Raw genomic sequence first — 18,230 nt, forward strand, 5'->3', positions numbered from 1 at the left:
CGCGGTAGAAGAACCGCGGATGCACGAGTACCAATTCGTCTTCGTGTGGCTTTCCGGCAGGCTAGACGCTATGTCGCATATTGCTGCCTTTCATAAAATTGGTTCGCCATCTAACCCTATATAGAGAAAGAGTGTACAAAACATTAGAAACACCTTCATAATATTGAGTTGTCCCCCCCTTTTGCTGTCAATTCGTCTGGGCATGGACTCTACAAGATGTTGAAAGCTTCAACAGGGATGCTGGCCCATGCTGACTCCAATGCTTCCCACAGTCGTGTCAAGTTGACTGGATTTCCTTTGGGTGGTGGACCGTTCTTGATACACATGGGAAACTTGAGTGTGAACCCCAGATGCCTTCCAGTTCTTGACACACTCAAACCGGTGTACCTGGCGTCTACTAAAATAAATCCCCTTCAAAGGCACAACTTTTGTCTTGCCCATTCATTCTCTGATTGGCACACATACACAATCCGTCTCAGTTGTCTCCAGGCTCATCTACACTGATTGAAGTGAAATTATCAGATGACATCAATAAGGGATCATAGATTCACCTGGATTCGTCTGGTCAGTCTAGGTCATGAAAAGAGCAGGTGTTCCTAATGGTTTGTGCACTCAGTGTAAATAACAATACCCGTTCCCACTACTTTGGCCCCAATGGATTCTACAGGCTGGAATCCCTTCTCTCAAAACCCCCTGTAGTTCTTCTGAACACAAATCTCTGATACCCCTAAACTTCTCTGCTCCTGCTACTACCAATTCAATCTTCTGGGATTTCCTTTCCATCTGTACGGTACAATTAATGACCATAGCAATAAACGCCAAGAAGCCAACCTTACTAAAGCACAAACCTACTCACAGGGATCCTCCCTCACCCTTTACCCACCATCATCTACTTTTCTCACTGCCTCAGCATATGACATTTTCAGCACTGCTCTAACCCTGTCTCACTCGCACAGGACCTTTCTGATACCCAGCAACATGGCCAACCCCACAATGAAACACTCCACTTTTTCTACTGACACTACACATTCCTTTGTTCCATGCCGTCCTGCACACTTCTCACACCTCGGAATCTCCCTCCTACATACTGCTGCAATATGACCATAAACTTGGCACCTGAAACGCCATAGTGGGCTCGAAACAAAAGCTTTCACGGGATAACTTACATACACTTTTATGACTGTATCTGGCAAACACTCTGCATCAAAACTCATAAGGACAGACAGGGTCTCCTCAGTCTCGCACTCGCCACTGGGTCTGCGACGCACCAAACAGCGTGCATCACGGACACCGGGGATCCACAACTTCAGTTGACCCGCCTTAACATTCAACCCCACCTCAGTTATCACTCCTTTCAGCAGTGCTCTGCCCCGGATAGCAAAGCAGGACACCGCTTTCATCCAGTCTCGAAACGCGCTACGTTCTCTCCCTCTGAGCAGGAGACAAGACAATCTAGAAAAAGTCCACATCTGGATACTCTCACCGAATTGACAGAACCCAACACTTTTTTCACCCAGCCTGATACCACAAACGGATCAGCCAAAAGGCATGGAGCCACTTTCTCCACAAATTGTACGCCAGAGTCAACTCTGGCATTTTCCTGATCATTGGAGTGAGGCTTAAAAGCCTTCACCTCACCTGAAAACACAGGTTCATTCTCCTCACTTGTCAGGATCAATTTCAAGTTCACTATCCGTCGACTACTCAGGCACGTAACATGCATTTTTCTCTCCTGTACTTCACCTAAAGGAGAAAGTACTCGGCTTGTATTTCGCAGCCGGTTCAGGTTTGCACCACGCTCCTTTCTTTCTTTCTGCCTCGCTTCTTTTTTCCATCCGCCTTTCTCGCCCGGTCTTCCGACATAATGACTCCCATCTCCGTATAGGACTTCAGAAAACACGTACAGTACCAGTCAAAAGTTTGGACACATACTCATTCCAGAGTTTTTCTTTATTTTGACTATTTTCTACATTGTAAAATAGTAGTGAAGATATCAAAACTATGAAATAACACCTATGGAATCATGTAGTAACCAAAAAAGTGTTAAAAAATCTAAATATATTTTATATTTGGCAAGAACAGCTCAAATAAGTAAAGAGAAACGACAGTCCATCATTACTTTAAAACCTGTCTAGGACTGGGGTTCCGCTAACGACAGCCAATAAATTGCAGGGCGCCAAATACAAAACAACAGAAATCTAATAAATCAAATTTCTCAAACATACAAGTATTAGGCATCATTTTAAAGATAAAATTCTTGTTAATCCAGCCACAGTGTCTGATTTCAAAAATGCTTTACAGTGAAAGCTCCACAAACGATTATGTTAGGTCACCACCAAGTCACAGATAAACCCAGCCATTTTTCCCACCAAAGAGAGGAGTCACAAAAAGCACAAATAGAGATAAAATGAATCACTAACCTTTGATGATCTTCATCAGATGACACTCATAGGACTTCATGTTACACAATACATGGATGTTTTTTTCGGTAAAGTTCATATTTATATCCAAAAATCTTATTTTACATTGGCGTGTTAGATTCAGTAGTTGCAAAACATGCAGTGATATTGCAGAGAGCCACATGAATTCACAGAAATACTCATAATAAATGTTGATGAAAATACAGGTATTATACATGAAACTTTAGATACACTTCTCCTTAATGCAACCGCTGTGTCAGATTTCAAAAAAACTTTACGGAAAAAGCATAATCTGAGAACGGAGCTCAGAGCCCAAACCAGCCAGAGAAATATCTGCCATGTTGGGTAGTCAACATTATTCATAAAGAAAATTATAAAAAATAACTTACCTTTGATGATCTTCATCAGAATGCACTCCCAGGAATCACAGTTCCACAATAAATGCTTGTTTTGTTCGATAGTGTCCATCATTTATGTCCAATAGCTTATTTTGTTAGGGCGTTTGGTAAACAATCCGAAAAAGCGATCTGGTCCATTCGGACGAAACTACCTGCTTTCCAGGACACCTACAACACCCGATGTTACAGGAAGGCCTAAAAGATCATCAAGGACAACAACCACCCGAGCCACTGCCTGTTCACCCCACTATCATCCAGAAGGCGAGGTCAGTACAGGTGCATCAAAGCTGGGACCGAGAGACTGAAAAACAGCTTCTATCTCAAGGCCATCAGACTGTTAAGTTCTGTTAAATAGCCATCACTAGTACATTAGAGGCTGCTGCCCTATATACATATACTTGGAATCACTGGCCACTTTAATAATGGAGCACTAGTCACTTTAATAATGTTTACATGTTTTGCATTTCTCATCGAAATATGTATATACTGTATTCTATCCTATTCTACTGTATCTAAGTCTATGCTGCTCTGACATTGCTCTCCCAATATTTATATATTTTTAATTCCATTCCTTTACTTTAGATTTGTGTTTATTGTTGTGAAATTGTTAGAAATTACTGTTAGATATTACTGCACTGTTAGAGCTAGAAACACAAGCATTTCGCTACACCCGCAATAACATCTGCTAAACACGTGTATGTGACAAATACAATTTGATTAGATTTTTTTATAATTTCAAACCTTGCCTACATTTGCATACGATCACGTCTCTTTATTATGCGTGGGAATATTTGGGAACAGATCTCCAAAATTAAAATCACTTGATTTCCTGGTGTTCAACAACAAAAATTCGTATAAATATTTATGATGAACGTAATCTTTTTGGTAGCTGTATGGTCCTGCCTGACAAAAATGCATACAGTTACATTTTTTTAAATGTTGTGGCTATTGGGCAAGTGGGGTCAGAAGCTGAAAATTGTCATTAATTCCAGTCAAAGGTTCCTCTGTGGATTTTATAAGTGTAGCCCCTACTCTTGCAATTACACATGGTTTCCATGTGGTTGAAGCCATTCCATTTGCTCCGTTACAGCCAATATTATGAGCCGTCCTGCCCTCAGCAGCCTCCTCAGATGTACACGTTTTAAATGCAAAAAAAAATCAGATTTGTGTACTGCACTTATGACCTGTACTTAAGAATCCAATATGCACACTATATACACAAACAACTTTGTCTGGATATATAAAAAGGCAGCAGACTGCTTAGCATGGCACCACCAAGCATTCCAAGTCACGAACCTCTTTAAGGATCAATGAGGCAACTGGGAAGCTCCAATGAAAGGAAAGAGAATCCAACCCTGGACTCTGACACCCTTTCCCTAGCTCTAAAACTTGCCTCCACTGTAGTATAACTTGTGCCTCCAGGATTGGGCTCTTAAGTCACCTCCTTATCATTTAGAAGTGAGCTTTGATTCTTTGCTAGTCCAATTCATCTGGCTGAATCCAGCATGAACTTCCACTGGCCCACTGAATTTCCCTTACAAAAAATATTGCCGTTTTGAAACTGCAGTAAAAGTGCAGTAACTGGTATTTTGGACACAGTAATTGCAGAATACCTGGAGCTATACTGCCCTCTAACTGCAATCTTTTTTTTGTAAGGGTTGTGATCAACATTTGGATGTTCTGGAGCACTCTTATCCTGTTCGAGCTGAGTTGGTACATTGCTTCTTCCAGATAATCATGTCCACAATCCTGGCTGTCTGCCCTGGAGTTGCCTTATATCTTGACTTGGTGACATTATGGTGTATGAGGAGGATGCACCTCTCCAAAATGAATTCTTACCTGAATCTTCCAGAATTGTTGTCGATAGGCCCACTCCACCATCAGTCCACCCCTCAGGCAGTTACTAGAGAAAGAGAAACCATGGAACTGGACTACTACATGTCAGGAGGCCATACAACAGCCAAAATGCTGTCTGGAAATTGCTGCCATGCATTTCCCTCATACCTATCTTGCTACCAACCATAGCTGGCCAGCCCATGTGACACCTGTTACACCTCAACTGAAACTGTGCAGTAATCCCAACTTCCCTCTAAAAACATATACTGTAGGCACCTTAGGACTCTTAAAGTATGTGATCATTTATGTTGGCTGGGGATTGACTGTGAGATAGTGGTCTTTGTGCACTATGCTTGATTAGCTCCATCTCCTCTGCAACTTTTTAACTGTCCATCAAAGCCAGGGATCATCTTCAAATGTTTATGTGTGTAGAACTGTGCTATGTCCCTCTCAACCAATGCATCTTAGTCATAGTCTATGACCTAGCTACACTCAAATCAAATTTTATTTGTCACATGCGCCGAATACAACAGGTGTAGACATTACCGTGAAATGCTTACTTACAAGCCCATTCCCAACGAAGCAGAGTTACAAAGTAAGACAAATGTGCATTAACTAACCTCTATAAGTCAGGGGTTCCTAAACTTTGTCACTCGGGCCCCCTTCCTGCATTGGGGAACATACCACGTCTATATCTATGGGCACAAGCACTGTTCATGACACAAACTGTTCACACCACTTTTGTTGGTTTGAGAATTCTGCAGGTTTAAAGCTTATTTCCTGCAATTCTACACATTTTGTCATGGGTGTTGCCATTTTTTTTTTTTTACTCCAATTTCGATCTTGTCTCATCGCTGCAACTCAGGTCGAGTCATGCGTCCTCCGAAACATGACATGCCAAACTGCGCTTCATAACAACCGCCCGCTTAACCCAAAAGCAAACCGCACCAATGTGTCAGAAGAAACACCGCCCAACTGCGGTCAGTCTGCAGACCCCATGGCCCGCCACAAGGAGTCACTAGAGTGCGATGAGCCAAGTAAAACTCCACCCGGCCAACGCTGTGCCAATTGTGCGCCGCCCTATGGGACTCCTGATCCCAGCCGGTGATGGGACTCTCGATCACAGACGGTTGTGATACAGCCTGGGATCGAACCCAGGTCTGTAGTGATGCCTCTACTGCTGTGATGCAGTGCCGTAGACCACTGTGCCCCTCGGGAGGCCCAAATGCAATTGTATAAATGTTTTCATGTCTAATGTGTATTCATGTAATATTTGAGTGACAAAAAAATTACTAAAAAATCTATGCCCTTAAAACTTATATAAAAAACATTGACATGGGCTAGTTGATCTGGACATTTCTGACAAGTTATAGATAGCTGTCTAAAGTATGCAATGACTAACATGACAAGATGAACTGATTATATACTGCCCGATTTAGAAATTTCACCTTGTGCTTTCTACTATTACAACTTTCAAGCGTAAGTTTATAGCCGGACTGAGTTCCTTAAAAAAAAATATATATATATATATATACATATACTGTATGTTTATTAAAAATGTTTTTGGGGGGACCCCTAGGGGGTGTGCCGCACAGTTTGGGAACCCCTCCTCCAAGTAACCTGAGGTCACACTCACAGGTTCTGTCACTCTCCACATCTCCTGCTGGGTGTGCCCAAGCCCGTAATCAATGCCAACCACCCACAGTTAATATCAGCCAAATTATCATCCTACCCGACTTCCAAAGGAATGTAAAGAAATATGTAGGATGTGACCTGCAGGACTTTTCACAGACTTTCCTTCACAACCAGACCAACCATTCCACTACTGGAGTGTTCTTAGCATCATTCAAGCTGGGATAACATTCCAGTTAGTTAATGGGTCTCGTTGGCATGCAAGCTGCATCTGCTTACTGCCTATACTGAACTGTAGAAATGAAAACTGATCACCCCTCAGCCCTAATACACCACCAGTCATATAGGACGGTTACAGCCCTTGTCGCTGCAGCTTGCCCAGAATGACCAGTTAGCTGTGCAAGCTGGTCCGGCCCCAGAACTACAACCACCACTGGCTACTGGTCCGGCCCCAGAACTACAACCACCACTGGCTACTGGTCCGGCCCCAGAACTACAACCACCACTGGCTACTGGTCAGGCCCCAGAACTACAAACTACAACCACCACTGGCTACTGGTCAGGCCCCAGAACTACAACCACCACTGGCTACTGGTCAGGCCCCAGAACTACAAACTACAACCACCACTGGCTACTGGTCAGGCCCCAGAACTACAACCACCACTGGCCACTGGTCAGGCCCCAGAACTACAACCACCACTGGCTACTGGTCAGGCCCCAGATCTACAACCACTACTGGCTACTGGTCAGGCCCCAGAACTACAACAACTACTGGCTACTGGTCAGGCCCCAGAACTACAACCACCAATGGCTACTGGTCAGGCCCCAGAACTACAACCACCACTGGCTACTTTGTCTCCTCACCCTGTTTGGGCACACTCACGTCCTGGTCACCTCAAAGACTTTGAATCAACATTGCACACTTGGATTTAGTGGGAAAAAGAGGACTGTTCATATACACTACTAGAGTAGCTGACTGTTGTATTACGGTTGCTTTCCTGTAACTTGGTTATACTACTGTGTGCTTGTGATGTGAAAGGCTTGTAATTATATTTTGTGGGATTGTCCATTGTTGATATGCTGTAAATATGTAAATGAGGTTAGAACATGAACAGACATTGAAAAACTAGTTGGCTTGGGCTTTTCAAACACAACATATGCAGGCCCTAGATATACCAAGAGCCTTGTGAAACCCTTTCAAAAACAGAATAACACAATACAAAATTAACAAGGGCTACTTATATGCAGGTGAAGGTGTTTGAGTGTAATCATGTTGGCCATATTAGATTCAGAATAAAATTGATTTACACGAACAGTCTTTATCGGCATAAGTGTTATACACAATTCATAAAAATGCCTCTCATTTACATAATTCATATTTACAGGTGATTTAACCTCCATCAATTGTTATCATGGCAGCCATATTGGATTTGAGGCTAAATACATATTAAGATAATCTGTGAAAAAATAATCAGTGATGCCCCCTGATTTAATTGCAAGACTAGGGCCTAAAGTTACAAAATCCTAAGGGAACCTTGGACCTTCAAAAATGTAATTTCGATGTCGGAGCCCACTTGTTTTCCTTGGAGTCGTTCACAATAGCCACAAAATAAAAAAGCTTGTAACTTGTGCATTTCAGGCAGGACCATACAAGACTGAATGAGAGAAAATTTGACCTGGAAAGTTGTCTATTGAACAAATACCAAAAACTGAAGTTATCCTTAATCCTTAACATTGATAGTTGATATTTCAGCCTATTGTATCTGTGTGTTTACAGGTCATTTCCAAGATGAATGATGATATCCTAATTTTATTTATTTAACCTTTATTTTATCAGGGAGTCATACTGAGACCAAGGTCTCTTTAACAGATGAGCCATGAATTACATACAGTAAATTACAGAAAATACAAACATCAAAATATAAATACATTATGCAAGCAGAAAGAAAAACATGGTCATAAAAAACAAACACATTCATCAGTAATAAGGTGCTCAATCAGCTTTCTGAATTGTCCTAGGCACCGGAACATTTAATTTAAGAACATTTTGAAGATCGTTCCACAAATAAAGTGCAAGAAAACGTAAGGAATCTCCAGAGTTAGCCATCCCTGAGATGTGCGAAGTTGCAGGATATTGGCGCAAACTAGAACACGCTGTTGTACACATCGATGCAGAGCATCCCAAACATGCTCAATGGGTGACATGTCTGGTGAGTATGCAGGCAGTGGAAGAACTGGGACATTTTCAACTTCCAGGAATTGTGTACAGATCCTTGCAACATGAGGCTGTGAATTATCATGCTGAAACATGAGATGATGGCGGCGGATGATGGCATGACAATGGGCCTTAGGATCTCGTCATGGTATCTCTGTGCATTCAAATTGCCATCGATAAAATGCAATTGTGTTTGTCCCTAGTTTATGCCTGCCCATACCATAACCCCACCACTACCATGGGGCACTCTGCTCACAATGTTGACATCAGCAAACCGCTCAAAAACTGTCTGCCATCTGACCGGTACAGTTGATACCGGGATTCATCCGTGAAGAGCACACTTCTCCAGCATGCCAGTGGCCATCGAAGGTGAGCATTTGCCCACTGAAGTCAGTTACGGCACCGAACTGCAGTCAGGTCAAGACCCTGGTGAGGACGACGAGCATGCAGAGGAGCATCCCTGAGATGGTTTTTGAATTTGTGCAAAAATTCTTCAGTTGTGCAAACCCAGTTTCATCAGCTGTCCAGGTGGCTGGTCTCAGATGACACCGCAGGTGAAGAAGCCGGATACGTATCTCCAAATGATCTAAATCGACGTTGGAGGCGGCTTATGGTAAAGAAATTAACATTCAATTCTCTGGCAACAGCTCTGGTGGACATTCCTGCAGTCAACATGCTAAGTGCACGCTCCCTCAAAACTTGAGACATCTGTGGCTTTGTGTTGTGTGACAAAACTGCACATTTGTGTGGCCTTTTATTGTACCTAGCACAAGGTACACCTGTGTAATGATCATGCTGTTTAATCAGCTTCTTGATATGCAACACCTGTCAGGTGGATGGATTATCTTGGCACGGGAGAAATACTCATTAAAAGGGATGTAAACAAATTTGTGCAGTTTGTTTGGGAGAAATAAGCTTTCAGTGCATATGGAACATTTCGAAGAATCTTTTATTTCAGCTCATGAAACATGGGACCAACACATGTTTGCAATTATATTTTTATTCAGTATATTTCTATAGAAAGACATTTTTATTCTCAGCTTCTTAACTCATGAATATGCTTTTTAAAAATACAGCTATTCATGTATCCAGATATTTGTATATGTATGGCAGACAATTGACTACTCGTGTTCCAAATGTTAGCAATATCCAAGCTTGCAATACTGGGTTACATGAGCTTGTGGCCCACCCTCCCCGTCAGCCAGGCATTATTCTGCACTGTTTGAGTTAAGGGGGTGTGTCACAATTTCTATCAATTGAACCACTTTTGTGATAAAATATTTGAGCCAAGAAAATAAATAAAAATCCATAACAATTTAGTCAAAACAGTCTTTATACAAAAACACATGAAAATGTTGAACACATTGAATTTAACTATTACACACACAGTAGTTTTCCAGCACCCAATATAGGACCTGACCTTGTCTTACATCAGACATGAAGCTGCTGATGCTGCACACAAAACTGAAAGGGGAATGATAACTGGAATTTAATCACCAGCAGTAAAACCATGTTCTTAGTTTTATTGTAACTGCTTGTTGTCTTATGTTGCTCAGAGCATCCTCCTCTTATAGGGATAAGTTGAACTTATGTTCAATGAATTTGACTATTATGTTCACAAAACAAAAAACAGGCTCACAAATAACCAACAAGTAAACTATGACCAAACAAATGGCAGATACAGTGCTTTCAGAAAGTATTCACACCCCTTGACTTTTTCTACATTTTGTTGCATTACAGCCTGAATTTTAAATGGATGAAATTGAGATTGAGTCACTGGCCAACACACAGTACCCCTTACAGTCAAAGTGGAATTATATTTATATTAAAATATCTTCAGTCAATAAGTATTCAACCCCTTTATTATGGTAAGCCTAAATGCGTTCAAAAGTAAAACTGTGCTTAACAAGTTGCATGGACCCCTCTGTGTGCAATAAGTGTTTAACATGATTTTCTACCTCATCTCTGTGCCCCACACATAGAGATAATTGTAAGGTCCCTCGGTCGAGCAGTGAATTTCAAACACAGATTCAACCACAAAGACCAGGGAGGTTTTCCAACGCCTCGCAAAAGAATGGAACCTATTGGTAGATTGGTACAAATAAAAAAGCAGACATCGAATATCCCTTTGAGCATGGTGAAGTTATTAATTAACCTTTGGATGGTGTGTCAATACACCCAGTTACTACAAAGATACAAGCGTCCTTCCTAACTTAGATGCCAGAGAAGAAGTAAACCGTTCAGGGATTTCACCATGAGGCCAATGGTGATTTTAAACTTGTTACAAAGTTAAATGGCTGATTGGAGAAAACTGAGGATTGTTGTTACGTTACAACAACTAACCTAAATGACAGAGAGAAAAGGAAGCCTGTTCAGAATAAAAAATATTCCAAAACATGCATCCTGTTTGCAAATAAGGCACTAAAGCACAGGTGTCAAACTCATTCCACGGGGGGCCGAGTGTCTGCGGGTTTTCGCTCCTCCCTTGTACTTGATTGATGAATTAACATCACTAATTAGTTAGGAACTCCCCACACCTGGTTGTCTAGGGCTTTATTGAAAGGAAAAACCAAAAACCTGCAGACACTAGGCCCTCCGTGGAATGAGTTTGACACCCCTGCACTAAAGTAAAACAGCAAAAAATGTGGCAAAGAAATGCCCTGAATACAAAGCATTATGTTTGAGGCAAATCCAACACATCAGAGTACCACTCTACATATTTTGAAGCATGGTGGTGGCCGCATTATGTTATGGGTATGCCTTTCATCAACACGGACTACAGAGTTATTTTGGGGATAACAAAGAGATACAATAGAGCTAAGCACAGGCAAAATCCTAGAGGAAAACTTATTTCAGTCTGCTTTCGTACAGACACTGGGAGACAAATTCATCTTTCAGCAGGACAATAACCTAAAATACAAGGCCAAATATACACTAGAGGTTAAGAGACTTACCCAGAAAGACTCACAGCTGTAAACACTGCCAATGGTGATTCTAACAGGTATTGACTCTGGGGTGTGAATATTTATGCATTTCATTTTCAATAAATTTTAAAACATTTCTCACTGTCATTATGGGCTATTGTGTAAAGATGGGTAGGGGGGGACATTTTTAATTGAGGCTGTAACACAACAAAATGTGGAATAAGGGGTATGAATACTTTCTGAAAGCATTGTAGGTGGAATCTGAGAAGGTAAACATGATTAAAAACAAAAAGTGGTGCAACATGCTCATTGACCTTTTGTATGTTTTGTTTTTGACAGTATACAACATGTCAGTTTTTCCATTATGCATGCTATCCTTTTTTTGTCATGAGTAGCTGAGGGTGAATCTTTCAAATAGTTACAATTATAAATTTAACTTGGTACTATCTCCAATTAAACTTGAAATGGACAATGACGTAAGTGAAATGAATTTAGACATCATATCTCCATTTGTCATCAAAAGCCCAGGGTCTTTGTTCCACTCTGTCATTTCCTATAGAAACTCCAAGTCTGCCTCTTTAAGTAAGACTACCATTTTGCCAAGTGGCAGGTTCCCTGCATTGATGAATTGGCACTCAGAAGATACCCGTTGGTAACTCCTTACTGAACATTCCATCTAGATCCAGTTCCCTGCTCATTAGCTCCTCCTCAACACCCTCCAGTGCCCACTGGTGGTCAGTTAGCTCAAGAGCCTCCCATTCTGCCTAAAAAGGGGAAATAAACAACTCTCTGTAAGGTGATAATGCTGGGACCTGTAGGAATTTAATTCACCATGGAGAGTAAGTGAACGCAATCAAGAGTAGACAACTCTACCTTGAAGGCTTTGTTTGTGTCTGCAGGCATGGCCATGGCAGCACCACTCATCTGCTCCTGCATGATCCTGGACTGATCTGCACCTGTGTGGTTCACAATACACCAGCATCAACACTAATTACTTCATAATCACCTTGGCGTGACAAAACCAGGACTGTGAAGAATTGGAGGTTTGCCAGTTAAACATGGTTGAAATAATGGAGTCATGTTCCATTTATAACCAGTGCTGCTGCTATGACACTGAAGGGTTGCAAACCGGCCCATTATCTCTTCAAGGCACAGACCGCCAAGTGATTTGTTGTTTGCCCAAATCATGTAAATTGAATAACCTTCTGTTTATTGCTTTTGATAACCAGTACTGCTGTAAGTAGGTGACAAACTATGATTCAATAATGTCACATCTAGTTTACAGAAACACAATTATCAATAACATTTGCAGGAAATACAAATCTGAATCATGAAGTTGGATGAGTGGATGAAAGGTTACCATTATCTTGTCCTAGAATTAAGGAGTACATGCTTCGCAGCCCAAAGACATTCAGGAAATACCACGACGCTGAGCTCACCCTGAAAGCAGAAACGAGGGTGAGATTATAATTAATCAATGTTTACACTAGCAAAAGGACTCAGAGGAAGTATATCACATTAACTTCACAGAACTAATTCAATAAGTATCTATTTCATCAACTAACCAGGAAGCATCAAGTGAGAGTAGCTCGATTCCTTGTTGCAACATAGGCTTGAAGCGCAGGGTGAGAGGAAAAGGAACCTTGGCTGTAAGGAACAAGAAAAGGGTTGTTGAGAAAATTGTAACTCAAATGATTTGGCTCATACAACCCCACTACCAAATATAAGTAGAATCAAGTTATGAATGTTACATAAAACCAGTCTGTGCAAATATTGACTTACCTGCTTATAGCAAAGACACTGAATGGAAGCACTTCATTTTACACTACTGTTATGTATATGTTGTTTCAATGTAATCATTTTATCATGCTATTTCTTAGTAAATACCTGGTTATGTATCATAAAATAAACTGCAATCGAAGCTCTCTAGTAGTGACAATCATTATCGTGTTTTAATGTCACGTGTACAAGTACAGTGAAATGCCTTTCTTGCAAGCTCTAAACCCAACAATGCAGTCATCAATATCAACGTAGCCCTAAAAATAACATACGGTAGAACAAAAACACACAAAGAATAAAAATAAGAAATATGAAGAACGAGAAAGTAAAAAGGTATATACAGGGTCAGTACCATTACCATATTTACAATGTGCAGGGATACTGGAGTGATAGAGGTAGATATGTGTAGGGGTAAGGTGACTAGGCATCAGGATATATGATAAACAGAGCAGCAGCAGCGTAAATGATGATTGTATGCGAGAGTGTGTGTGTGTGTGTGTGCGTGTGTAGAGGCAGTATAAATGTGTGTGCATGTTGTGTGTGTTGGTGTGTCAGTGTGCGTGAGAGTGTAGAGTCCTGTGAGTGTGCAAAATAAAATACAAGGGTCAACTCAGAGAGTCTGTGTAGCCTTCTGTTAGCTATTTAGCAGTCTTATGGCTAAGGGATAGATGCACCGGCACTGCTTGCTGTGCGGAAGCAGAGAGAACAGTCTATGGCTTGGGTGGCTGGAGTCTTTTCCGGGCCTTCCTTTCACACCGCCTGATAGAGGTCCTGGATGGCTGGGAGCTCGGCCCCAGCGATGTACTGGGGTGTCCGCAGCACTCTCTGTTGGGCCAATGCGATCGAGGACGGAGCTGTTGCCATACCAAGAAGTGACACAGCCAGTCAAGATGCTCTCAAATGGTGCAGTTTTAGAACTTTGAGGATTTGAGGGCCCATGCCAAACCTTTTCAACCTCCAGAGGGGGAAGTGGTACTGTTGCGCTTTCTTCACGACTGTGTGTGTGATTGGACCATTTTAAGTCCTTAGTGATTTGGACACCGAGGAACTTGAAGCTCTCGACCTACTCCACTGTAGCCCTGTTGATGTGGTTGAGGGCATGCCCCCCCCTCCCTTTCCTGTAGTCCACGATCAGCTCCTTGGTCTTACTGATGTTGAGTGAGAGGTTGTCGCCCCGGCACCACACTGCTAGGTCACTGACCTCCTCCCTGTAGGCTGTCTCATCGTCGCCGGTGATCAGGCCTACCACGTGTTGTCAGCAAACTTGATGATAGTGTTTCAGTCGTGGCCAGGCAGTCGTAGATGAACAGGGAGTGGCGGCCCCGTGTTGAGGGTCAGCATGGCGGAGGTGATGTTGCCTACCCTCACCACCTGGGGTCGGCCGGTATGGAAGTCCAGGATCCAGTTGCAGAGGGAGGTGTTCAGTCCCAGGGTTCTAAGCTAGGTGACAAGCTTGGAGTGACAATGGTGTTGAATGCTGAGCTGTAGTCAATGAACAGCATTCTCACATCGGTATTCCTCTTACGTAGGTGGGTAAGGGTAGTGTGGAGTGCAATTGAGATTGCGTCGTCTATGGATCTGTTTGCAAATTGGAGTGGGTCTAGGATGATGGAGTTGATGTGTGCCATAACCAGCCTTTCAAAGCACTTCAAGATTACAGATGTGAGTGCTACAGGGCGGTAGTCATTGTGGCATGAAGCCTTAGAGTTCTTGGGAACAGGAATGATGGCTGTCATCTTAAGACGTGGGAATTACCGACTGGGACAAGGACAGGTTGAAAATTACTGTGAATATGCCTGCAAGCTAAACTGCGCATGCTCTGAGAACGCGCCCTGGAATACCGTCCGGCCACGCGGGCTTGCGAGTGTTGACCTGATTACAGACCTTACTCACATCTGCCTCGGAGAGCGAGATCACCGAGTCATCTGGGTTGGTGGGGGCCCTCGCATACGGTATGCCATTGTTATTGAAGCGTGCATAAAATGCATTGTGTTCGTCTGGTAGAGAGGCATCATTGGGCAGATCATGGCTGCGATTTCCTTTGTAATCCAGAATTGGCTGCAGCCCCTGCCACATGCAGCAGGCATCAGAGCCCGTGTAATATGATTCTACCTTATTGTTATTATGTCCTTTTGTTCATTTCATGACTCTGCGGAGGTCGTAGCGGGATTTTTGTACTTGTTCCTGTCCTCAGCCGTAGCCTCAGGGTTGTCTACGATAGCCCTGTCCGTGGTAGCCCTGCCCTATAGCTTAGCGCCAACCTCTGTGTTAATCCAGGGCTTTTGGTATTTTATTAGGATCCCCATTAACTGTTGCAAAAGCAGCAGCTACTCTTCCTGGGGTCCCACCAAACTTGAAATACAAAACATTAATAGACAACAGCTCAAGGACAGAAGTACATAAAAAAATGTAAAAGGCACACGTAGCCTACATATCAATGCATACACACAAACTATCTAGGTCAAATCGGGGAGAGGAGTTGTGCCGTGAGGTGATGCTTTATCGTTTAAAAAAAAACAGGTTTGCTGTTTATTTGAGCAATATGAGTTGGAACTCATGCAATAAATATATAATATATAATATAATACTATATAATACTATATTCTTTCTTGAATTTGGGGACTGTGAAAAGACCCCTGGTGGGATTTCTGGTGGGGTAAGCATCTGTGTCAGAGTTGTATGTAAGTTGACTATGCAAACAATTTGGGATTTTCAACACATTCATGTTTCTTATAAAAATAAGAAGTGGAGCAGTCAGTCTCGCCTCAACTCTTAGCCATGCAAGAGAGACTGGCATGCATAGTATTTATATCAGCCCTCTGATTACAATGAAGAGCAAGATGTGCCGCTCTGTTCTGGGCCAGCTGCAGCTTATCTAGGTCTTTCCTTGCAGCACTGGACCACACGACTGGACAATAATCAAGATTAGACAAAACTAGAGCCAGCAGAACTTGCTTTTTGGATTGTGATGTCAAAAAAGCAGAGAATCTCTATTAGGCCAGACCTCTCCCCATCTTTACAACCATTGAATCTATATATTTTGACCATGATAGTTTACAATCTAAGGTAATGCCAATTGGGGAAGCAGCAAACCTTTACTGGGGGGGACAACGTTGATGATGCACTTCCTTATGAAGCAGGTGACGAAGGTGGTTTGCTCGTCGATGTTATCCAAACAACCCAGTCTCAGTGCAGTGAGCGAGCGAGCACACTACTTACTTGTGACAAACCCTGAGAAGGTCCAGTTGATCCAGCCTCCGATGAGGATCATGGGAAGTACATTGGTCACGTTGCCTTTCATCATGTCTGTCAGCATGCTGGGGTCTGGACAAAGAAACAGTTCCAAACAAGCGGAGTGGTAATACATTTCTTGGTGCATTATCATTCAGAAGTAATATGCTCCTTATCATGTGTCAGGGTATAACGGCCCAATACTGTTCTATCATGGTTTGAGAATAGGATTATGTGAGAAAGTATGATGCGACTGTTATGCTCACCTGTCATTGGGGAGGGAGGAACAACCTTTCTTTTGGTATTTTTTAAGAAGCCATCTTCTTGATTATTGAAGTAAAACTTCCTCATCAAGAAAGACTGAAGAAAACGAGGTGTCTCAAAATCTGAGCGCAACTAGCCAACACCATTTTTAAAAAACACCATGTTTACCGTGCTAAGAAGTAAAGATAGCGAAGTGGCTTTTTAAGGTCATTCCAACATTGATCTCACCTGTTTCGGAATGTACTTCCCATTCTCTCTGAGAATTCTGCTCCTGATAAGAACCTGGCTGAATATTGGAAAGGTATAATTCAAAACAAACTCACAATAAGATGTGCTCACTAGCCCTTTTATGAACTGTCAATGCACAGTCTGTCTCAGGCAGGGCTCTCCAACCCTGTTCTTGGAAGGCCACCGTCCTGTAGGTTTTTGCTCCAACACTAATCTAGCACACCTGATTTTAATAATTAGTTGGTTGATAAACATAGTCAGGTTAGTTACTACTGGGGTTGGATTGAAAACCTACAGGAGGGTAGCTCTCCAGGAACAGGGTTGGAGAACCCTGGTCGAGGACTTCATACTCCCCAGACCCTTACCTGTCTGACACCTGCTCTAATGTCAGCTTCTTGTCACTCTGAAGCAGAATGGAGACATAATGTCGAATTACCCCAACAAGGAATGTGATAAAGACGATGGGCAAGACCACCCAAAGTCTGATATTGGAGTCCAGCAGAAGCTCCGGCTCATCCATAACTAGCAAAGAAATAAAGACAGAACAAGTGTAAGAGTAGGCATCATATTAACAGATATGAAAAAAATCTGGAAAATGGAACATAGCCAATATCAGCAAAAACATGTTTCGCGATAACTGGTGAATGTATTGCACAAGTATTTTGGCGTCTAATAAACTGGACAGTGCAGCTGCAATTTACTCCCGTCACCCAAGGTACCTAGCTAGTTTGCGAACAATAATCGCATTTTAGCTTGCTACTGTAGCTAATTCACTGGCACAACCGTTAGCTGTCTCATACCTGCCAGTACATTATGACTGTCAATTTGGGCGTATAGTTATGTGTATACACAACTAGTTAACTAACTATAGCTTACTATTACAACAGAGTTGTTAAACATAGTTTACTTAATCTTTGCTCTTTCCAGTTGATAAAAACAGAGAAGCTAACTGTTAGCTAGCTAAATGCTGCTATGTAGAACTGGCTAGTTTGCCGAGAGGCTGGGGAAGTGAAGGACGCTATCTAGCTATAACGTTAGCTAATAATACATTATTTAAATCGTTAGAAAACAAAACGCTGCAGTGTTTGATATTTATCTTACCCAAGGTAGTCCGTTTGACAAAAGACGTGTGTCGTCAGGCGATACTATGCTAATTTAAATTAATGCAGATTATTTGCTATATCTAGCTGCATCAGCAGCCATGGTCATTAGAGAGCAAAAATGCACGGTATTAGCTTCGACAAAGCAAAGGACATTGACAATGCATTGCAACAGTGAGTGAGGGGCAACTATAGTGCCACCT

The 18,230-nt window shown here is 42.2% G+C and overlaps 1 protein-coding gene across 1 annotated transcript; it reads right to left on the reverse strand.

Annotated features, from left to right (window-relative positions):
• Positions 1–11,126: 11,126 nt before the first annotated feature.
• Positions 11,127–18,195, reverse strand: LOC129847424 (ER membrane protein complex subunit 3-like). Its single transcript, XM_055915218.1, has 9 exons — positions 18,029–18,195; positions 17,293–17,449; positions 16,928–16,985; positions 16,702–16,795; positions 16,424–16,528; positions 12,991–13,072; positions 12,786–12,865; positions 12,299–12,381; positions 11,127–12,189 (listed from the first exon to the last, which is right to left on the reverse strand). Exons 2-9 carry the CDS (start codon positions 17,445–17,447, stop codon positions 12,061–12,063), a joined length of 786 nt encoding a protein of 261 aa, XP_055771193.1. The 5' UTR covers positions 17,448–17,449; positions 18,029–18,195; the 3' UTR covers positions 11,127–12,060.
• Positions 18,196–18,230: the final 35 nt, after the last annotated feature.

Source organism: Salvelinus fontinalis, chromosome 3, assembly GCF_029448725.1.
Source record: "Salvelinus fontinalis isolate EN_2023a chromosome 3, ASM2944872v1, whole genome shotgun sequence".
In the NCBI taxonomy this organism is placed as follows: Eukaryota; Metazoa; Chordata; class Actinopteri; order Salmoniformes; family Salmonidae; genus Salvelinus; species Salvelinus fontinalis.